General features: G+C 42.2%; 1 protein-coding gene across 7 annotated transcripts in view; it reads right to left on the bottom strand.

Moving 5' to 3' along the window:
- The window catches only part of DST (dystonin), a 387754-nt gene that overhangs the window by 141891 nt on the left and 227862 nt on the right, over positions 1–18001 (bottom strand). For 6 of the 7 annotated variants that reach the window (XM_010848528.1, XM_010848529.1, XM_010848533.1 and 3 more), the window contains 13 exons: positions 17628–17753; positions 16889–17041; positions 16547–16701; positions 16098–16224; positions 15445–15628; positions 14393–14550; positions 13350–13528; positions 11517–11655; positions 9842–10035; positions 8609–8771; positions 7717–7800; positions 6771–6878; positions 6206–6304 (listed from right to left, as the gene is read on the bottom strand). In XM_010848528.1, the coding sequence (XP_010846830.1) occupies positions 6206–6304; positions 6771–6878; positions 7717–7800; positions 8609–8771; positions 9842–10035; positions 11517–11655; positions 13350–13528; positions 14393–14550; positions 15445–15628; positions 16098–16224; positions 16547–16701; positions 16889–17041; positions 17628–17753 (1869 nt within the window). Of the gene's footprint in view, positions 1–207; positions 2779–6205; positions 6305–6770; positions 6879–7716; positions 7801–8608; positions 8772–9841; positions 10036–11516; positions 11656–13349; positions 13529–14392; positions 14551–15444; positions 15629–16097; positions 16225–16546; positions 16702–16888; positions 17042–17627; positions 17754–18001 lie in introns of all 7 variants that reach the window. The other variant, XM_010848534.1, reaches the window with a different exon arrangement.

Here is an 18001-nt window from a genome sequence, read left to right as displayed (position 1 = left end):
ATCTTAAGCATTTAAAAACTAAAGACTATGGTTTGTAATAAAGATTCAGGTAAATCACTAGAAAATGATAGCATGATTTTCTGTCGGAACTACAAACAGCCAATCACATTCAATATGGCTAAAAGAATACAGCCTAGCAGAGAAAGGAAACAAGAGCGAAAACTTGACAGAGGGTAACTGGTAAAAGTCCCAGAACCCAGGTAATACCTCGAAGGGCGCCAGAAGCGTCACCAGGTCTATTTCATACTTGTCATCTTGACACCTGATGGCGGGTCTGGAATTACACAGAGCTTGATCTCTTAGCTTCTCAATTTCTGACAGTCTTGCAAGGGGGTTCGTCTCATCAAAAGTTATCTGTAACTCGGTGCTTGTTTGAGAAAAGTACTCCGAGTAGCACTGCTGGATTTTCTCTTTCTCAACTGGAGCCCCTGATGGCCTGCCCTGGACCTCCTTCTGTACATTCTCTGCACCCCAACGCTGCCATCTTTCCTCCGAGGGCTGTGGTTCCTGAGTCCACCTCTGCAGAGGGACCCCAGACACAGGGGGAGTGGAGGGGAGGTCCCTGGGGCCCGGACCCTCTTTCCCTGCCATCTCAGGGTCTGGCTTGATGGCTGTGTTCTTTTTCTGGATTTCACCCTGGAGCACCACTAACTGATGCTCGTGCTCCTTTATCTGCTGGTCCATCTTCTGCTTCAGGTTTTCCACCTCCCGCTTCTGGGCCACCAGCTCTTCCTCCAGCTTCCGACACTTCTGATAGTGATGGGCCTGCCCATCCTGCCCTTGGTGCATCTGCTGGCGATACTGCTGGAGCTGCTTCTCAAGTTCTTGGATGTTTGTCTCACAGAGCCTGGCATTCTCTTGAGCCCTGCTGTTTTCCCGCTGCAGAGACACGAAGTCCAGCTGGATGCCCGAAATATCACGTTCTGTAATATCTTTGGAGTCCATCAATTTTTCCATCTTCTTCCGAAACTCCTCCGCAGAACGCTTAAATTTCTCAGACTCTTCCTGAAACAGAACCATCTTCCTGTGGGTCACCTGCTCCTCTAGGGTCTTTAAGTGCAGTTCGTCTTGCACCTTCTTCAGCCTGTTGTTCAGGTCCTGCACCTGCGCCCGCTGCCTCTGCACCGTCTGCTCCCCGAGGCGCTTCTCCTCTTTCGATGCGCTCAGCTCCGCGCTCAGACTCCGCACCTCCTTCTCTGTGTTCTGGATGATGCGGTCTTGCTGGTCACACTTCTGCTTGAATTCACTCACTAAATGCTGACTCTGGGCCAGGTCTTCTTCCAGGCATTTGATTCTCCTTTGGAAATCCTGTTCCGTTTTGGTCTGTTTGTGCAAGTGCTCAGTGGTGGTGCGAAGCTGGTCTTTGAAACCATCCGCCTGGAGTTTCAGTGTTTCACATCTTTGCTGGATGGCTTGTTTCTCTAAGACCACGTCTGCCGATTCTGCCTGAATTCTCTGCATCGTTAACTTGGTTTGGTTATTCTGCCTGGTGAGCTCCTCCACCTTGTGCCTAAGCTTGTCTGCACGCTCATTACTTCTCTCCAATTCCTCTTTCAGCTTTTGGATTTTCTCGTTATTCTCCTTTTCGGCTTGAATATTCTGAAGCAACTGTGCGTGACTTTTCTCAAACTGCTCTTTCAGGTTATCTGACGTTCTCTGGCAGGACCATGCTCTTTCTCTAGAGGACACCTTGCTATCCTGTGGAGAAGTAACCTGTGAGTTTAGATGCTGCATGCTCTTCTCGGCGGCAGCCTGCGTCCTGCTGATCCGGTCCCCCTCCCTCTGGAGCTTGCCCCGCTCCTGCTGCAGCGACTCCAGTTCCAGCTCATAGCTGTGCTTCATCCTCGTGAGGTCGGCAGCCTCCTGCCTGACCTCCGCAGCCCTCCCCGTGGTCTGGCTCAGCTGCCTGCCCAGCTCCTGGAGCTGCCGCGAGTACCCCTCCTCGGCCTGGTCCTTCCTTTCCAGTTCCAGCTTCAGGCACCTCAGGGACTTGTTGGTCTCATCCAGTTTCTCTTTGAGCAAGCGGGCCTTCTCCTCCGAGGAGGTTTTTTCGAGCTGCAGGGCGCCGAGTTCACACTTCAGCTTCCTCACGTCCTGTTCGGCCCTCCTGTTGGCCGCCATCAGCTCATCCACCTGCTCCTTCAGGTCCTTCGCCTCGGCATTCGGACAAGCTGGGTGTGCGCTTTCTCTGCACGGATGCTGCATTTCTGTTACTGTTCTTCGGGCTTCTGAGTCGATTTTCTGCTTTCCCTCCAGCTGCTTCTCTGCCGCCTGCTTCCGGAACGTGAGGTCTTTCTCCATCCGTTCCATCAGCTCCAGGAGTTCGGCTTCGTGGGCCTTCTTCCTCCTCAGCTCCGCCATGAGCTCGCCCCTCTGCCGCTCGAGCTCCTGGAGGCTGCAGTCCTTCCTGGTCAGGCGCTCCTCCAGCGCCCTCTGGGCAGCGCTGTGCTCCGCCAGCTGCTCCCGGAAGCCGCGCAGGTCGCGCTCCACCGCCTGCAGCTCCCGACGGTACCGCTGGGCCTCGCTCTCCGCGCGCACTTTCTGCAGCGCGATGTCCGCCGCATCCCTGCGCTGCCTCCTCAGCGCGTCCTCCGCCTCCTCCCGGACTCTGGGGAGCTCCTGCTCCGCCCGGGACTTCTGCCTCTCGAGCTCGGCCAGCACCTTCTCCAGCTCTGTGATCTTCCCCGCGAGCTGGCGGTTCTCCCGCACGGTCGCCTCCTGCCGCTGGAGCAGGTCTGAGTACACCCCTTGCTCTGAAGCCTCCTGACGCCTCTGCATCTACGAGAGACGTTCAGAAGGGTCAGGCCCGCGCCGCCCCAGCCCGTCTGCAGGCGTCCAGAGCAGCGCTCGCCAAAGGACCGACAACGGGGAGGGAAACCCAAGGCAGACCGAGCCCCGCCACCGCCACCAGAGAAGGAGCTTCAGGAAGTCAGCAGTGGGGGGAAACCACAAACCCTGTGTGGTGGCTTTTCTAAGCCAAGGAATCTTTCTTTTTCTTTTTTGCCTCTTACGGATAATTTTGCTTTTAAAATTTGCTAGCTCAGGATTTTAGAGCAAGAAGGAACCTTACAGCCTGACTCTCACCTCAGATGAGGACACTGAGGTCTAGAAAACTTCAGTAATTTTGAAAACCCATGCAAAACAGGCAGATGACAAAGTAGGAACAACAGTTCTCATAGCAGTCCTCTTTCACTCACACACAACCTAGTCCTACGAGCTAAGAACATACAACATATAGGAACTGAACGACATGAGAGAATTGTCTTCAGTTTCTAGCCCAAAAGAAATTAAAAATGATATCTAAAAGAAAGAAGATACAGAACTCTGGAACTAAGAGCCAATTGAGGAAACAATACTTAACAGGAGGAAGGAGGAAATTATATAAAAATTTATAATTTTCTAAAATCTAATTCCTTACTAATTTATATTTGCCCTACTACGATACTTACAATAATCAGAATTGCTAATGCAAAGGCAGCCATAGTCCTGGTGGCTTTAGAGAAGACGTGCTTCATATACTCACAGACTTTGTTGCTGTCATTAATGACATGGCCCATATGAATCCACCTTGACAAGTACCTTCAGATACTCCACAAACATAAAGATATGTGTTAAATATAAATGCTTATAAAAGTATACTTAGGAATTCAGCTCCAATTAAGAAAATTTGTTCACTCTATTGATTACAAATCGATCTCAGCTGGGAGGAACATACTTGACTAGAACAAAGTGATCACAGCTAGTTTATAATCACATTTAACTTCTCTTTACTAACATCATAAGCTTATTAGTGTTGTATTATCAGTTAAAAATCATCATAGTTAGAAGTAACTTAAACAGAAGGAAGGAAATTATTCTAAATAGCAGGTTTTATTTTCATTGAAATGCCTTAGTAAATCTTAAGAATCTGATTTGTATTACAGACCACACATCTTATTTTGCATCCTCTCATAACATGATTGCCAATAATTTTGATGAGAATTTTGGTTGTTTCCTTTGCTAACCTAAATATGATTTATAGTAAGAATTCATATGAAAACAAATCTCATCACAGTCTGTAATATTTAGTGCTCTGTTATCAGGGTCAACTCTTAATGACACTGAAGCATTTTATCTTCTTAGACATTAAAAGTATTCCATATATTAATATTTTGAGTAGACAACTTCTAAAAGGGTCTTTCTCATTTCTCATCAAATTTCCTTTCCAACTTAGCTGTTGTGAAGAAGTTTTGAGTCCCTTTCTTTTTTTTCTTGGTCATAGTCTGAGGTTTAAGAAAAATGAAAATTCTCTCAGGAAAAAAAAAAGAAGTTAAATTCTCAGTGTCTTGGAATCATTTAAGTGACTGCTAATTTCATGTTGCCTAGATAACTATAATCTTTTTAAGCAAAGATCAGAAAAATTACTAGAGATCATTTAGTTCTATTACTGATTTCCTCTCTTGTGTATCTCAAACTTATTCACATAAAATAACTTCAAGTTTTAACTAAATTTTTCCCAAGGAGACATGCTGTCTTAATCTCAGCAATTAATATATTCTGCTGTCAACACAGACTAGAAAAATCTCTTTATCCATTAAATATACATTACAGATACCCTACTAATATTTCTGTAGCTAATTTGGTATTATCTTTGAAATTAACATGGCTCCCTCTTTGATTCCATGTTTATTATGGAAAACTCTGCTCTCTGACCAAGATTTCGCATGTGGGTCTTAGAGACCCAGTTTCAGAAACACTTCTTTGTGGAATCTGAAAATTGAGCTATGTATCTTTTATAAGATACTCCATTATTAAGACCCTTAAGTGGTGAATTTTTAATAAAGAATATAAAAATCTATTCTAAATTATAATAGTCCTTTCACAGACTTCCATAAACTATATTATTTTGACTTTCACTTCAATATAAATCTTTAACATGTCAAAGGATGATAAGCATAATTTAGATATATTTCAGGCTTTTTGAAATATCTTTTGGGTCTATCAACTTCTGGTACTCTACCCCATCAGATAAATTGAGCACAGTGGCTCATACGTGTACAATCAGACATACATAGTAATAAAGGAAAGCCTTAACTTATTTTATTTTACCTTTAACTACTAAATATACAATTTAAAAGATCTGCCTACCACTTAAAATGGAATATCTCTTAAAAACTAAATATGTAAAAAAACTGTGGACCTTTCATAGTTGAGAAGTGTATGCCAATTATTTGGATGTGAAAATACTCTGGTTCTCCTTTCTAAGCCCAAAGGTAGTTAGTTATAAAGACTTGCAAATAGCGATGTTAGTGCTAGTAACTCTGAACAGACAGAAATAGTTTACAGAAGTAGTCACACTTTTTTTAAAAACTAAGAAAGCAACATCTATTAGACATTTGCTACCATTTTGGTCCTCTTATTATATGAATGGAGTTATACTAAGTACAATCACCTTCAGAATTTCAACAATGGTCTAATTTAAATGGCCAATATCCCACACTTTACTTATTATAGCATTCAATTGACTATTTTTGTCTGTTCTGAGGTCAGGAATAGAAAGTATATCAAGATGACAAAGCACAGCATAATACCTTCAAAATTAGATATAATAGCCTCTTATAAAAACATACATTCATGAATAACTCCCTATTCGGTTTCTGAATATATTATTAAATGCATATAGTCTTTTTAATATATACCATATCTTTTTGACAAAAATAAAAACAAAACACCTCAATTATTAAAAAGCATTACCATTTTGTATAAATACCTGCTACTTCTAACTTAATGGTGTTTCTGTTTTAAATCCTTGAAGATGTAAATTAATTTAAAAGATATAAAACAAATTTGTTTATGTAATATTTCTCCAGACATCCTAACAGTAGTTAACTATACTTCAAAGAAAACTGGAAAAAATTCTGCTAAACTGCCTACATTCCATAATGTAAACAGAGCCATTTATGACATTAACCCTCTCATATTAGATAGAGTCCCAGAGAGAAAATAAAAATGTTTTTCTTTTGTTCCCCAAAATGGTTGTTTCTCTTTTTGCAATGCTTTTCAATTTGACAGAATCTCAGTAACAATCCAAAAAATGCCAGGTCTCTACTGTTTTTCACTGTAATTTTATAACTAATCACTTATACATCAGATCTCAACCATGTGAGTTTATCATGAAGCCACCTCATGGCTCCTTGCCAGTGACCTGCCCATGGTTAATGGTTACCTCCTCCTCCTCCAGTCTCTTCAATGAGTCCCCAGCAAATTTAATATATTGTGTCATGAGGGTGACCAGAGCCGTGTATCGGGTCCTCAGGTCCATGAACTACAAGTAAAGAAAAACAAAATGATAGAAACATAATCTCCATTTGCCCTAAATCAGTTGAGCAAGCACCAAGTAATAATTAAAATATTAATTAGGCTTTGGGGCAGGGAAGCTCATGACTCCTAGTAACAATAACCACATAGGAGCAACAGGCATTTAGTATTCTCTGCAATTCACTCATCTTGAATGAGGATTTTCAAAGAGCTTCTTAAAACTCTTAACAAAACGTATTGTTATAGGTAAAGAGCAGGTACTTGGAATGATGGACTGCTCTGGACTTGGATTGTGATCAAAGTTGTACAACATTTCAAAGGTACTGAATGTCACTAAAGTCTACACGTAAAAATGATTAAGATGGTGAATTTTCTACTATGTATATTTCACCATAATACAAATATATAAATCTAAAACTGCTAGAGTGCTGCGTCTCTGTTTTGCATGCTCCCTGTCTCTAGACGGTTACCACCTCCTGAATGACGAGATCTGCTGAGCTCTGCATTCTCCGTCGTTTCACTGGAGACTTTTGCTGCGAATCCACCATGGCCCGGTAGGTCATCGTTTGTAATTCGTAGTCCTGCATGAAGATATCGGTAAGATTAATCATGGCAAAGCACTAACGCTTCATTCTATAGTGATCTTTGATGCAGAGAAAGGGAATCAAGTTTCACTGAATGACTTTAAATAAAAAATATTGCAAAAACACATTTTCAGGAATCAATCCAATCCTGAGATGTTTCCAAGGTGGTAATAAAAATCAGAAACATTTAGGGTGGTCAGGAAAGTTCCTAAGTCCCTTTAGGAGCTCATGGACACATTTAGGAACAACGTGCCAGTTATTTTCAGTCTCCCCTTCTTCTAGATAAAAAATGGGACTGCAGATCCGAATGGCCAGAGCCGAGATGTGGCGGGTGACTCAGAGCACATGGGAACCATCCCTAAGGGAGATGTTCTTCCATGGAATATCACAGCAGTATTTGCATGGATATTCAAGCAATATTTCCAGGGACACTCCATCAATACTTCCATGGAATACTGCAGCAATACTCACATGGAATCCTAACCCAGACTAATGGGTTAGGATTAGGTGGGTGTTCCAGCAATGCTTGAAGGGGTAAGGGAAGGAAGGAGTAAGTGAAGCAGAAAGAGGCAGATGACAGAGCTACATTTTCTCCTGGTGTACATGGGGGTGTGGGCAAGCTGTGCGTGTGTGTGACACGGAGAGAGAAGTAAAGAAGCAGGGGTTTTCACATGACTCAGGTTTCCATGAAGAATTAACAGGTTAAGTGACAGTGAAGATGCTCTGTTTCACTTTTCAACACAGACTGAATAACCCGTGAAGGCTTTAAAGAGAACTGTGGCAACATCCCCCTGAACACCTGAACGTGAAATCTGATGCAAGGAACTAGTCTCACCTTCACCGCAGTGGAGTACTGTTCTGCGTACTTCTGACACTCGTCCATTTTGCTCTGTTTCATTTCTATTTCAGAAACCAGCATCTATAAATGCACACAGGTTAGCAGAAAAGCAACAAGGAATTCTATGCTGTCCAACAACTTGAGATCTCAGGCACTAATACCTACATCACTTAAGACTACAGCTCTCTACCCTACTTTAAAGTACAGCCTTTATTAATCAATTAATTTATCTGGCTGCACCGCTTGGCCTATGGGATCTTAGTTCCCACACCAGGGATTGAACCCATGTCCTCGGCAATGAAAGCAGAGATTCCTAACCACTGCACGGCCAGGGAATTCCCTCTACCCCAAAGCACTTAATGTCATCTGCCTTATGGGTGAAGTTCAAACATTCAAGTTCAAGCCACTACGTGACACCCCCTCGTGGGGCTTCCAAAGCAGAAATTACTAAACTCCATGGAAATTATCCACAAGTAGGCCTGAAACCCTTTGCTCCTTAATCCTAATCTTGACCTAAAGAGAGCTAGAAATTACTGGCCCCTCAAGATGGAACAAAAATCTCAAAGCATTTAACTCTGTCAAATGTGGCTGTTTAATTTTCTACAACTAACCATTTTTTAAAATGTAGGGTCCTAATCTAACCTCAGTGATCATTAGACACTTGAACTGTCCCAACATGAAACTTTCTTATTCCTTATGGTTTCAAAATTGACCTCCAATAAATCAAAGAAGTAATGTATATAGGTCTGAGAGCACATTTTTAACATTTATGATTTATTCCTGTCTTCCTTGAAATAGTTGCTGACCTACTGCCTTAACAAGAGAAAGGAAGGTCAAGGTCATGAGTGACTAAACGCAGACTCAACCATGAGGAGCTATGTTTGCACACCTTCTGTTGATTCAACTGTGTGGCCAGAGCTTTACTATTTTCAGGCTGATTTTCTTGAATCTTCCTCTGAGTAGTTTCAACTTGCTGGATCCAATCATCCAACAGGTGATATGTATCTCTGTAGTACTTCAGTGACTTGCCAATGCCTTCCAAGTCCCGTAACCTAAGAGGATCACAACAGAATAGCCAGTTTTCAAGAGCAACCAGTAGGGAGTTGGAACATGTAGAAGAGGAGGGAGGGACAAACTAACTGTCCTAAGTGCCACCACAGGGGAGCGTCCAGAGTTCAAGGCTGAAGCACCCTAGGCCAATTTCCAAGGGCCCCTGCACTGCTGTGGGTTGAATACAAATTACTTTTCTCCAGGACTTGTGCAATTTATTAGTACTGAGTGCTCTAGGGGCAAATCCAAGAGACTAAAGCTGGAAAGCAGGAAAACTGGAAACAATCAGCAAGTCTTGAAGACCCAAAGCTTGTAGCAATGACAGTTTCACTTCTGAACTCATGACCTGGTTGTAATGAATGGTTCAACATGAACTCAGAGAATACGTTTCAGGAGCTGTAACTGAACACCCAGTCTCTATGACTGTAAAACCACTACATTAAACCTACAGATCATGTATTTTAGAGATTAGCTACTGTGTATTTAAAAATAACGTATTTGTCACACACGACACTATATTATAAAAGCATTTTAGCTACATTAATAAAAACATAAAAAATAAATGAGAAAGAACACTATTCTGTTTCGTCCCCAAAACTATCCCATTTCCTTTCACTTCTTTATTTCAGTCACTGGGCAAATGATCTTGACTTTCTTTTATCTTTGGCTAGAATGAACATCAGGCAATTTCAGTTTCTTTTACCCTTCTTGCCTACTATAGATACTGCATCCCACCCTAGGAAATACATGATTCACGCTCCTATTACTAAGGCATGGTTATTTGGATATTACCAGTTTGCAATAACTAGAGAACTGCATTGTTTTTTCCTTCATAAAATGCAAGTAGATTAACACTACAAATGCTAGACTAAGTACTCATTTGGAAGTTAAGCATCTTGCTCAAGGCCATCCTATAAAAAAGAAATGTAATTAGACGCAGCTCTTGCAATTAACACAAGTAACTGTTCTATGGAATGAATTACATATGGGGGTAGAAAGCCTAATATATTTAGACTTTACCCAGAATATAGAGATTAAATCTGAGCTAAAACTGAATGAAAAGGCTACTAACCTGTTGTCAATCTGAACATGAACATTCTGCCATCTCTCAACCAACTGATCTGCTTTTTCTTTGTGCCAGTCAAAGTCAAGGTCACGCTCTTTGTAGGTTTTAAACATCTCATCACTGATGGTCTTTGCTCTCTGCAGCTCATCCTCCAGCTCATGGAAGACCTCTCTCTTTTCATCCACTTCAGATCTCCATTGCTAAAATGGAACAATTTACAAAGTTATAAAAATGTGTAAGGTGCTCACCAGGTAAACACTTCACTTGCCTAATTTTACAACTCATTTACAAATGACTGACATAAAATCAGACAATGGAAAGAATATATTTCATATACAAAATATTACATTAGGTTGAACCTTATAAAATTGTCATATTTGGCTGTACTTTGACCTAAAAAAAAAATAACAATATTATATGTAAAGTTCAGCCTAATAGATTTTGCACATCAATAAAATAAAACATATTCCATAAGTAAGTCTGCCAACTCAGTAAGTCTTTTTCATTGTTTATTTTGTATATATCTACTGATCCCATTGTTTAAAATGAACATGTGCGTTAAAAATCCAGCAATCCCACTGCTGGGCATACACACTGAGGAAACCAGAAGGGAAAGAGACATGTGTACCCCAATGTTCATTGCAGCACTGTTTATAATAGCCAGGACATGGAAGCAACCTAGATGCCCATCAGCAGATGAATGGATAAGAAAGCTGTGGTACATATACACAATGGAGTATTACTCAGCCATTAAAAAGAATACATTTAAATCATTTCTAATGAGATGGATGAAACTGGAACCTATTATACAGAGTGAAGTAAGCCAGAAAGAAAAACACCAATACAGTATACTAACGCATATATATGGAATTTAGAAAGATGGTAACAATAACCCTGTACAAGACAGCAAAAGAGACACTGATGTATAGATCAGTCTTATGGACTCTGTGGGAGAGGGAGAGGGTGGGGAGATTTGGGAGAATGGCATTGAAACATGTATAATATCATGTATGAAACGAGTCGCCAGTCCAGGTTCGATGCATGATACTGGATGCTTGGGGCTGGTGCACTGGGACGACCCAGAGGGAGGGTATGGGGAGGGAGGAGGGAGGAGGGTTCAGGATGGGGAGCAGGGGTATACCTGTGGCAGATTCATTTCGATATTTGGCAAAACTAACACAATATTGTAAAGTTTAAAAATAAAATAAAATTTTAAAAAAAATCACTGAAACAACTTTTCACAACTGTTTTACAATACCTTTACTCAGGGCTTTATAAGCGGAAGGACAGAAACATACATGTACAACTATCGTCCTTTTCCTTCTTAGATTAACTAATCTATTCACCTCTTTAATTTCTTAACATAACTGCATCTTTCTGCAGGGGCATCTAATTACAAACAATTTACTTTTAAGTTTCAACTCCTCTTGCTGCCAACATGAACAGAGTATAAAAATCTACTGTCAAAAAGATAAAAACTTCAAATGAAAAGAACTCATCTCAAACTAAAAATGAATCAACATACTTATTAAGTCATAGTATTACAGAGAAAAGATATGGAATGAATAGAGAAGTATTCAAGTTCATATATTTAATGCTTGATGTCTGAAGACCTGAGCCAAGTTCTAGAGAAATACTGTTAGAGCACAGTCTTAAAAACAGCCAGCAGTGAGACGCATACCTTTAAAGTACTTATCAGATTCTCAATGTTATTCTTGTCAGCTATAACTGCTTCCTCTTCACACAATTTAGTTTCATAGAGTTTGACAAGGGCTTCTGCAGCTTGAGTGTTTTTTAACACCAAGTTGACCGTTTTCAACCTGAAAAAGATAATTAAACAACACCCCTTCTGTTAAGTGTTTATTTCCCCGCAGTACAGCCTTGACGCACCATGAGGCTGGGTGATGCAGTGTGTTCCTCATGCGGCACAAAGACAGTTTTTACTACAAGGTTCACATCCCGCTCAGTCAGTCAGGAAGAGACAGACAAATGCCACATGGTATCACCTATATGTGAAACCTAAAATACGACAGCAAGGAACTCATCTGTGAAACAGAAGCTGACTCACAGGCACAGAGAACAGCCCTGTGGAGGCGGAGGGGGCGCTGGGAGAAGGTGCAGTGGGGGTCTGGGGTCAGCGGATGCAAGCTATGGCTACAGGATGGATGGACACAAGGTCCTATTGTACAGCACAGGGAACTGTATTCAACACCCTGTAATGAACTATAATGGAAAGGGATACAGACAATATATCTACGTATAACAGTCACTTTGCTGTATAGCAGAAATTAACACAGCCTTGTAAATCAACTATATTTCAATAAAAATTTTTTTAAAAGATTAACATCCCACTAACTATCTAATCAGAGAAGGCAATGGCACCCCACTCCAGTACTCTTGCCTGGAAAATCCCATGGATGGAGGAGCCTGGTAGGCTGCAGTCCATGGGGTCGCTAAGAGTCGGACACGACTGAGCGACTTCACTTTCACTTTTCACTTTCATGCACTGGAGAAGGAAATGGCAACCCACTCCAGTGTTCTTGCCTGGAGAATCCCAGGGACGGAGAGCCTGGTGGGCTGCCGTCAATGGGGTTGCACAGAGTCAGACACGACTGAAGCGACTTAGCAGCAGTAGCAGCAACAATCTAATAGAATCCACACCATGCCCCCAAGTTGTCTTCAGCAGAAGATTCCAACAGAAGAGGGGCTTCTTTCAAAGCTACTTTAGACCAAGACTGGAAGGTAAGTTCAACAGACCGTAACAGCTGAGCTACCAAAACTACAGGGAACATGTGGGAAGATCATTAATGCTTTTGTCTCTGATGCTCATTCCCTTTCAGCATGAAGCAGCATCATAAATCCACAGAAATATTTAGCGTATTTGTTACTAAGAAAAAAAATTTGAGGGATTTTGCTGGTGGTACAGGGGGTAAGAACCCACCTGCTTGCAGGGGATATGGGCTTGATCCCTGGGTCCAGGAAAATGTGGAGCCACTAAGCCCCTGAGCCACAACTAGCGATGCCCACGCGCCTGGAATCTGTGCTCCACAGCAAGAGAAGCCACCACAGTGAGAAACCCACACACCACAACAAAGAGTAGCCTCCACTGGCTGAACTAGAGAAAGCCCATGTGCAGAAAGCAAATCCACGCGTGCACGCAAAGTCGCTTCAGTCGTGTCTGACTCTCTACGACCTGATGGACCATAGTCCATCAGGCTCCTCTGTCCATAGGATTCTCCAGGCAAGAACACTGGAGTGGGTTGCCATGCCCTCCTCCAGGGGATCTTCCCAACTCAGGAATCAAACCCACATCTCTTATGTCTCCTGCATTGGCAGGCGGGTTCTTTACCACTAGCACCAACTGACACAGCTAAGAATAAAAATAATTGAAGAAAAGAAAATAATTTTTTATATTCTTAAAAATTAACATTTTTAGCCTAAACAGCATCTGTATATAAATGGCAGCTATATGAAGTCAGCTTAGATGATTTCTATCAAGGCAGTGGTTCCATACTTCTCTACGTAGGTGGACGACATGGAATAGACATGGTTCATGCTCTGGACAACCACGCTGAGCTCAGACCGCAAGGCGGGCGTGGAGGCAGAGGCAGGCGCCTGACTGAAAAAGTCTTCACATTTACTTGTGATCGTGGCCAAATCATCTTTAAGTCGCTCCAGTTCTTTCTTTAGTTTCTACATGACAAAGAACAAACCATAAGGATTAGACAGGGCCTCTTTCTTCAAACACTTTAAAAACACACATTTCCCATTATTACTCTTGAGGTAAATACATATTCTTTTTTTAAACTGCACCACAGTTGATTTACAATGTCATGCTCATTTACGCTGTACATCAAAGTGATTCAGTCACACACATATATACATCCTTTTTTCCTATTCTTTTCCATTACGGTTTATCACAGGATGTGGGAGGCAGTTCCCTGTGCTGTACAGCAGGCCCCTGCTGTTTATCCAGTGTATTCATCCTACAGCTTGCATTTGCTAATCCAGCACTCCCACTCCATCCCCCGCCGGGCAACCACAAGTCCATTCTCTGTGTCTGAGTCTGTATCTATTTCGTAGATAAGTTCATCTGAGTCCTATTTTGGATCCCACACATAAGCAATATCATACGGTGTCTTTCTTTCTCCTTCTGACTTACTTCACCTAGTATGATCGTCTCTAGCTGCAAAACATTTACGTATTTTTATTTTTTCTTTACCAAAGAAACGAAGCCGAGGCAGTCTACTTTTACCACCAGTCATTCCCTCACCGCACAGCGCTCGGGCCCAAACACCTAGTTTAGGGCCTGTGCGTCAGCACGTGCCCGACGGAGAGGCCCTGCAGCCTCCACGTAAACGGCGAGGACGCAGTGCTCCGCGTTCACCCAGTGCGAGGCAGAGCTGAACCACGGAGCCTCGTCTGCCGTCAGCCGTGAGCACAGTCAGAGCGCACAAGGTGGCCCCGGCACAGCGCGCGTGAGGGGTCGCAGGGTCAGCGGCGAAGGTCGCGAGACCCCATCTGCGCTGACCTCGGCCCACGCACTCGCAGCCTCACCTCCTGCTCCGAGATCCTGAACACGCTCTCATGCAGGTCGTCTCTCTCCAGCGGGGTGCGGATCTGTCTGATGAGACGGTCCTCACAGCTCTCTAGCCGAAGCCTGAGGTTTCGAACTTCAGAGATGTAGAGGTTGTAAGCCGATTCCTCTTGCTCCTCTGTGAGAGTAAACATGATGTTTAGAAAATTCCTCATTTTCTGTCGTTTGGACGTTCTTGCTCATGAATTAATAAGGCAATTTTACCATTACTGAGACATAGCTAGTCAGACTAATGTTACCAGTTATCACCACAAACCCACACCAAGGATATAAACCTTGAAACTGTGGACCTTACAATTTACAAAGACTTAATACAACTTCCCTAATGCCACTTAAAGTACCAACATCTGACTTAAGATGTCTGAGGAAAGTAATACATTGGTTTGTTTTGTTTTCACAAAAATGTGAAATATATTAGTAGCAGATTAGTTATAAGAATAATGTTTTAAAAAAATTAGAGTATTACTACTAAAGTGTTTTTGGTCTCTAAGTTTTATGGACGTCAAGAATTTGGAATAAAATTTATATTTAACAAACATTAACAGGACAAAATCTTTTCCTTCAACCCCTATATAAAATCCAGGTTTGGTTACAGGAAACCTCTCCCCTTTGCTTTCAATTTTGCTGTGAATCTAAAACTTCTCTTAAAAAAAATATTCTTTAAAAAAATCCAAGTTTGACATATGAAAAAGTAATTGAAACTTGTCTGAAACTAAAATATCATTCTGAACATTACACTGCAAACTAGAGAAAATGGTTAAAAGTAGATGCATTAAGAATTCACTGTCATACAACTTGGTTGGCAGCTTTTTACTACTTAATTATTTGGAAAAAAATGAATTCCTTCTTGAATCTTCCTACCTCGAACATCCATCTGATGCTTTAGTAACTGTCTCTACCTATTACAGGTTGAGTGACATAATATACCTAAGACTGAGAGTCCCAATGATAATAGAAAACAGCCTGGACTAAACACCCATGGGGAAAAAAGGCAAGGGTTCCCATGCTTTACCTCTTTCTGCAGATTTAAGGAGTTCTTGATAATACTGCTTGCACACATTAACCTCCTTTTCCAGTTGTGTTATATCTGAGCCTGAAAATATTTGGGATTCCTGGCTATCTTCAAGAAAATCTTCAAAACGGGACTGCAGATTACTCAGAACTTGCTGATGTTCACCAGGCAACATGGTCTTTATCTAAAGAAGACCAATGATCCATTATAGTATTAAGGGTGAAATTTCAATAGGACTGATCTCAAGTGGTTCTTATGAGACATGAGTTTATATTAAATAATCATAATAGAAAATCACTGGAAATTAAATTTTTCTTCATTCACAACTTTAGGTTTTAAAAGACAAGGGAAAACAAGACTACAGAATTTCATAGATGAATGAAACTATACCCATGTCTGTATGCCCAAACACTATATACTATGCCTCCCAATGAAAACAGAAACACTGAATGAAGTATGGGATTTTCAGATCCCCCAATTCTTAGAAAGTACCTCATATAAAACAGGCATGTAACAGATATTCAGTGAGTAAATGACTTTTATCATGGATCTGCTGGACCTCATCTGACTCAAGGGATAACACAAAGGCCGCTCCTCATGACAAGAGCCTGCATCTTGGGACAGGTTGGGTGGACGTGCAGATCTGCACTTACTGAAGCCACATTGCTCGCTCGGATTCTGTCAATTTCATTGATGAGATGGTGCCAGGAGACCACACTCTTCATGTTTATGTGAGACTCGTGCCAAAGGGTCAGGACATTCTGATATTGCTGCTCAATTCTGAAACACATGGAAGAAACTCAGATTCAGCCCTTCCATTCCCCACCAACATGTGTGACGGTTTCTTTCTGTGTTTGAGACATATCTCAAGTTTACTAGCTCGAGGTCCTTCTGATCCAGTGCTGTTACTGTTCAGTTGCTAAGTCTTATCTGACTCTTTGCAACCTCATGGACTGCAGCATGCCAGGCTTTCCTGTCCTTCACTATCTCTGGGAGTTTGCTCAAACTCATATTCTATTAGCCTTGCCAAAGCATTGATTGTTTCTTTTACCTTCAGAGACCCCCAAAGCCAGCCCTACATCTGGAACTAAAGCACACAAACCTGTTTGCAAGGTCAACCGCCTCTTTGTTTGGAGGAGGGACGGTGAAGCACACAGAAGGGACCATGGCCTCATTCCCAGTGGGGCTGATGACCTTCCACTTAGCGCGATGAGAGTTGTTTGCCAAAACGCATTCATCGTCTTTGAAAATGGTTATCTGGTTTTAAAAGAAGAACAGAACAACCAGATGTGGTCACTCCGGTATTTGTCTCTTTCCACACCCAATCTTGGGTATTTTTTTGTCTTTGTAAGTGGGAAACTTTACCACTAGTGAGCAATATGACCTTGTTTTTTAGATATATGAATAATGCCAGAAACAGGTCTGTTTCTAGGAGTTAAAGTACCTCAATTTGTCTGTAGTCACAGATGGCTTTGATCGGAAGAGAAGTTTTGAGTGGACAGTCAGCATTTCTGGGCTTCAACTGAACGATTGTTTTTGCTCTCCCCATCAGGCTCGCCACTGTACTTTTATACTGCAGAAGCTCTTCTTTCTCTTCCTGAGGAATAAATCAGAAGGCTTTTAGAAGCAAACAGTGTGTACTCTCTGTTCTTTTAGGGCTGTGCACAAATGCAGCTTCCCCAGCAGAGTCTTCCGTCTGAACCGTCAGCCCCTCGCCGCCCACTCTCCCCCTGTGTTGTCTGGTTGCTTTCTTTCCTCCTTCACATTTACCAGTACCTAACAGACTACATGTATTGTGCTGTACTAATTTATCATGTTTATTGCATCCCCCCTGGCAGGGTTCTTGTCTGCTGTGTTCAGTCCCAGCACTGAAAATAGTGTCTAGGGCCTAGAAATACTGCCAAGTCTTTGTGGAATAAATGACTAAACACACATACTCACACACAAAGCACAGCGAGAGCATTTTAAAATACTAAGGCAATCACATCAAACAACACTGTGTGCTGTGTTGGCTGTGTGCCAAAAAGAAAAAAATGCTAAAACTCAACGTTTAAGTGGTTGAGTGAGGCGGAAACACCAAGAGTACCAATAAAATGCGAAGCTCCAGGCACAGAAACACAACCAGGCACGCATCCAGCCCCACTACGCGTCGCTGACGAAGCAGGGGGTCTTCCTGCTCATACCATGGACTCCTGAACGAGGTCCTCCAGTTTGTGGATGCTGCTGGACCTGTCACAGCTGTACTTCCGCTGGATGGCATCTTTTAGATTCCTCAAGTAATCTGTGGCTTCTTTGGCATCATTGAAAAACTAGCAAAAGATGAAAACTGGTAGTTAAAAGTGTACGAAACGCCAGCAAAGCCCCCAGGTGTCAGGTTTGAGTACCAGAGTCCTGTGTGTACCCCTCCTACGTGGGCACAGAAGGAGCCGCAAGACTTCTTCTCCAGAGCCCTTCCCTTAACCAAACACCAACTCCTGAACTTGGATGATGATGAGCGAATGCTAAGTGTCCAAAGTTTATGTCTCCAGAGAACAAACCTGTGGATGCCCAGGGGGAG

The sequence above is a fragment of the Bison bison genome, unplaced genomic scaffold (genome assembly GCF_000754665.1).
Source record: "Bison bison bison isolate TAMUID 2011002044 unplaced genomic scaffold, Bison_UMD1.0 scf7180017864270, whole genome shotgun sequence".
NCBI lineage: Eukaryota > Metazoa > Chordata > Mammalia > Artiodactyla > Bovidae > Bison > Bison bison.
Note: the sequence above shows the minus strand (reverse complement) of the source record. Positions and strands in the feature narration are given on the sequence as shown.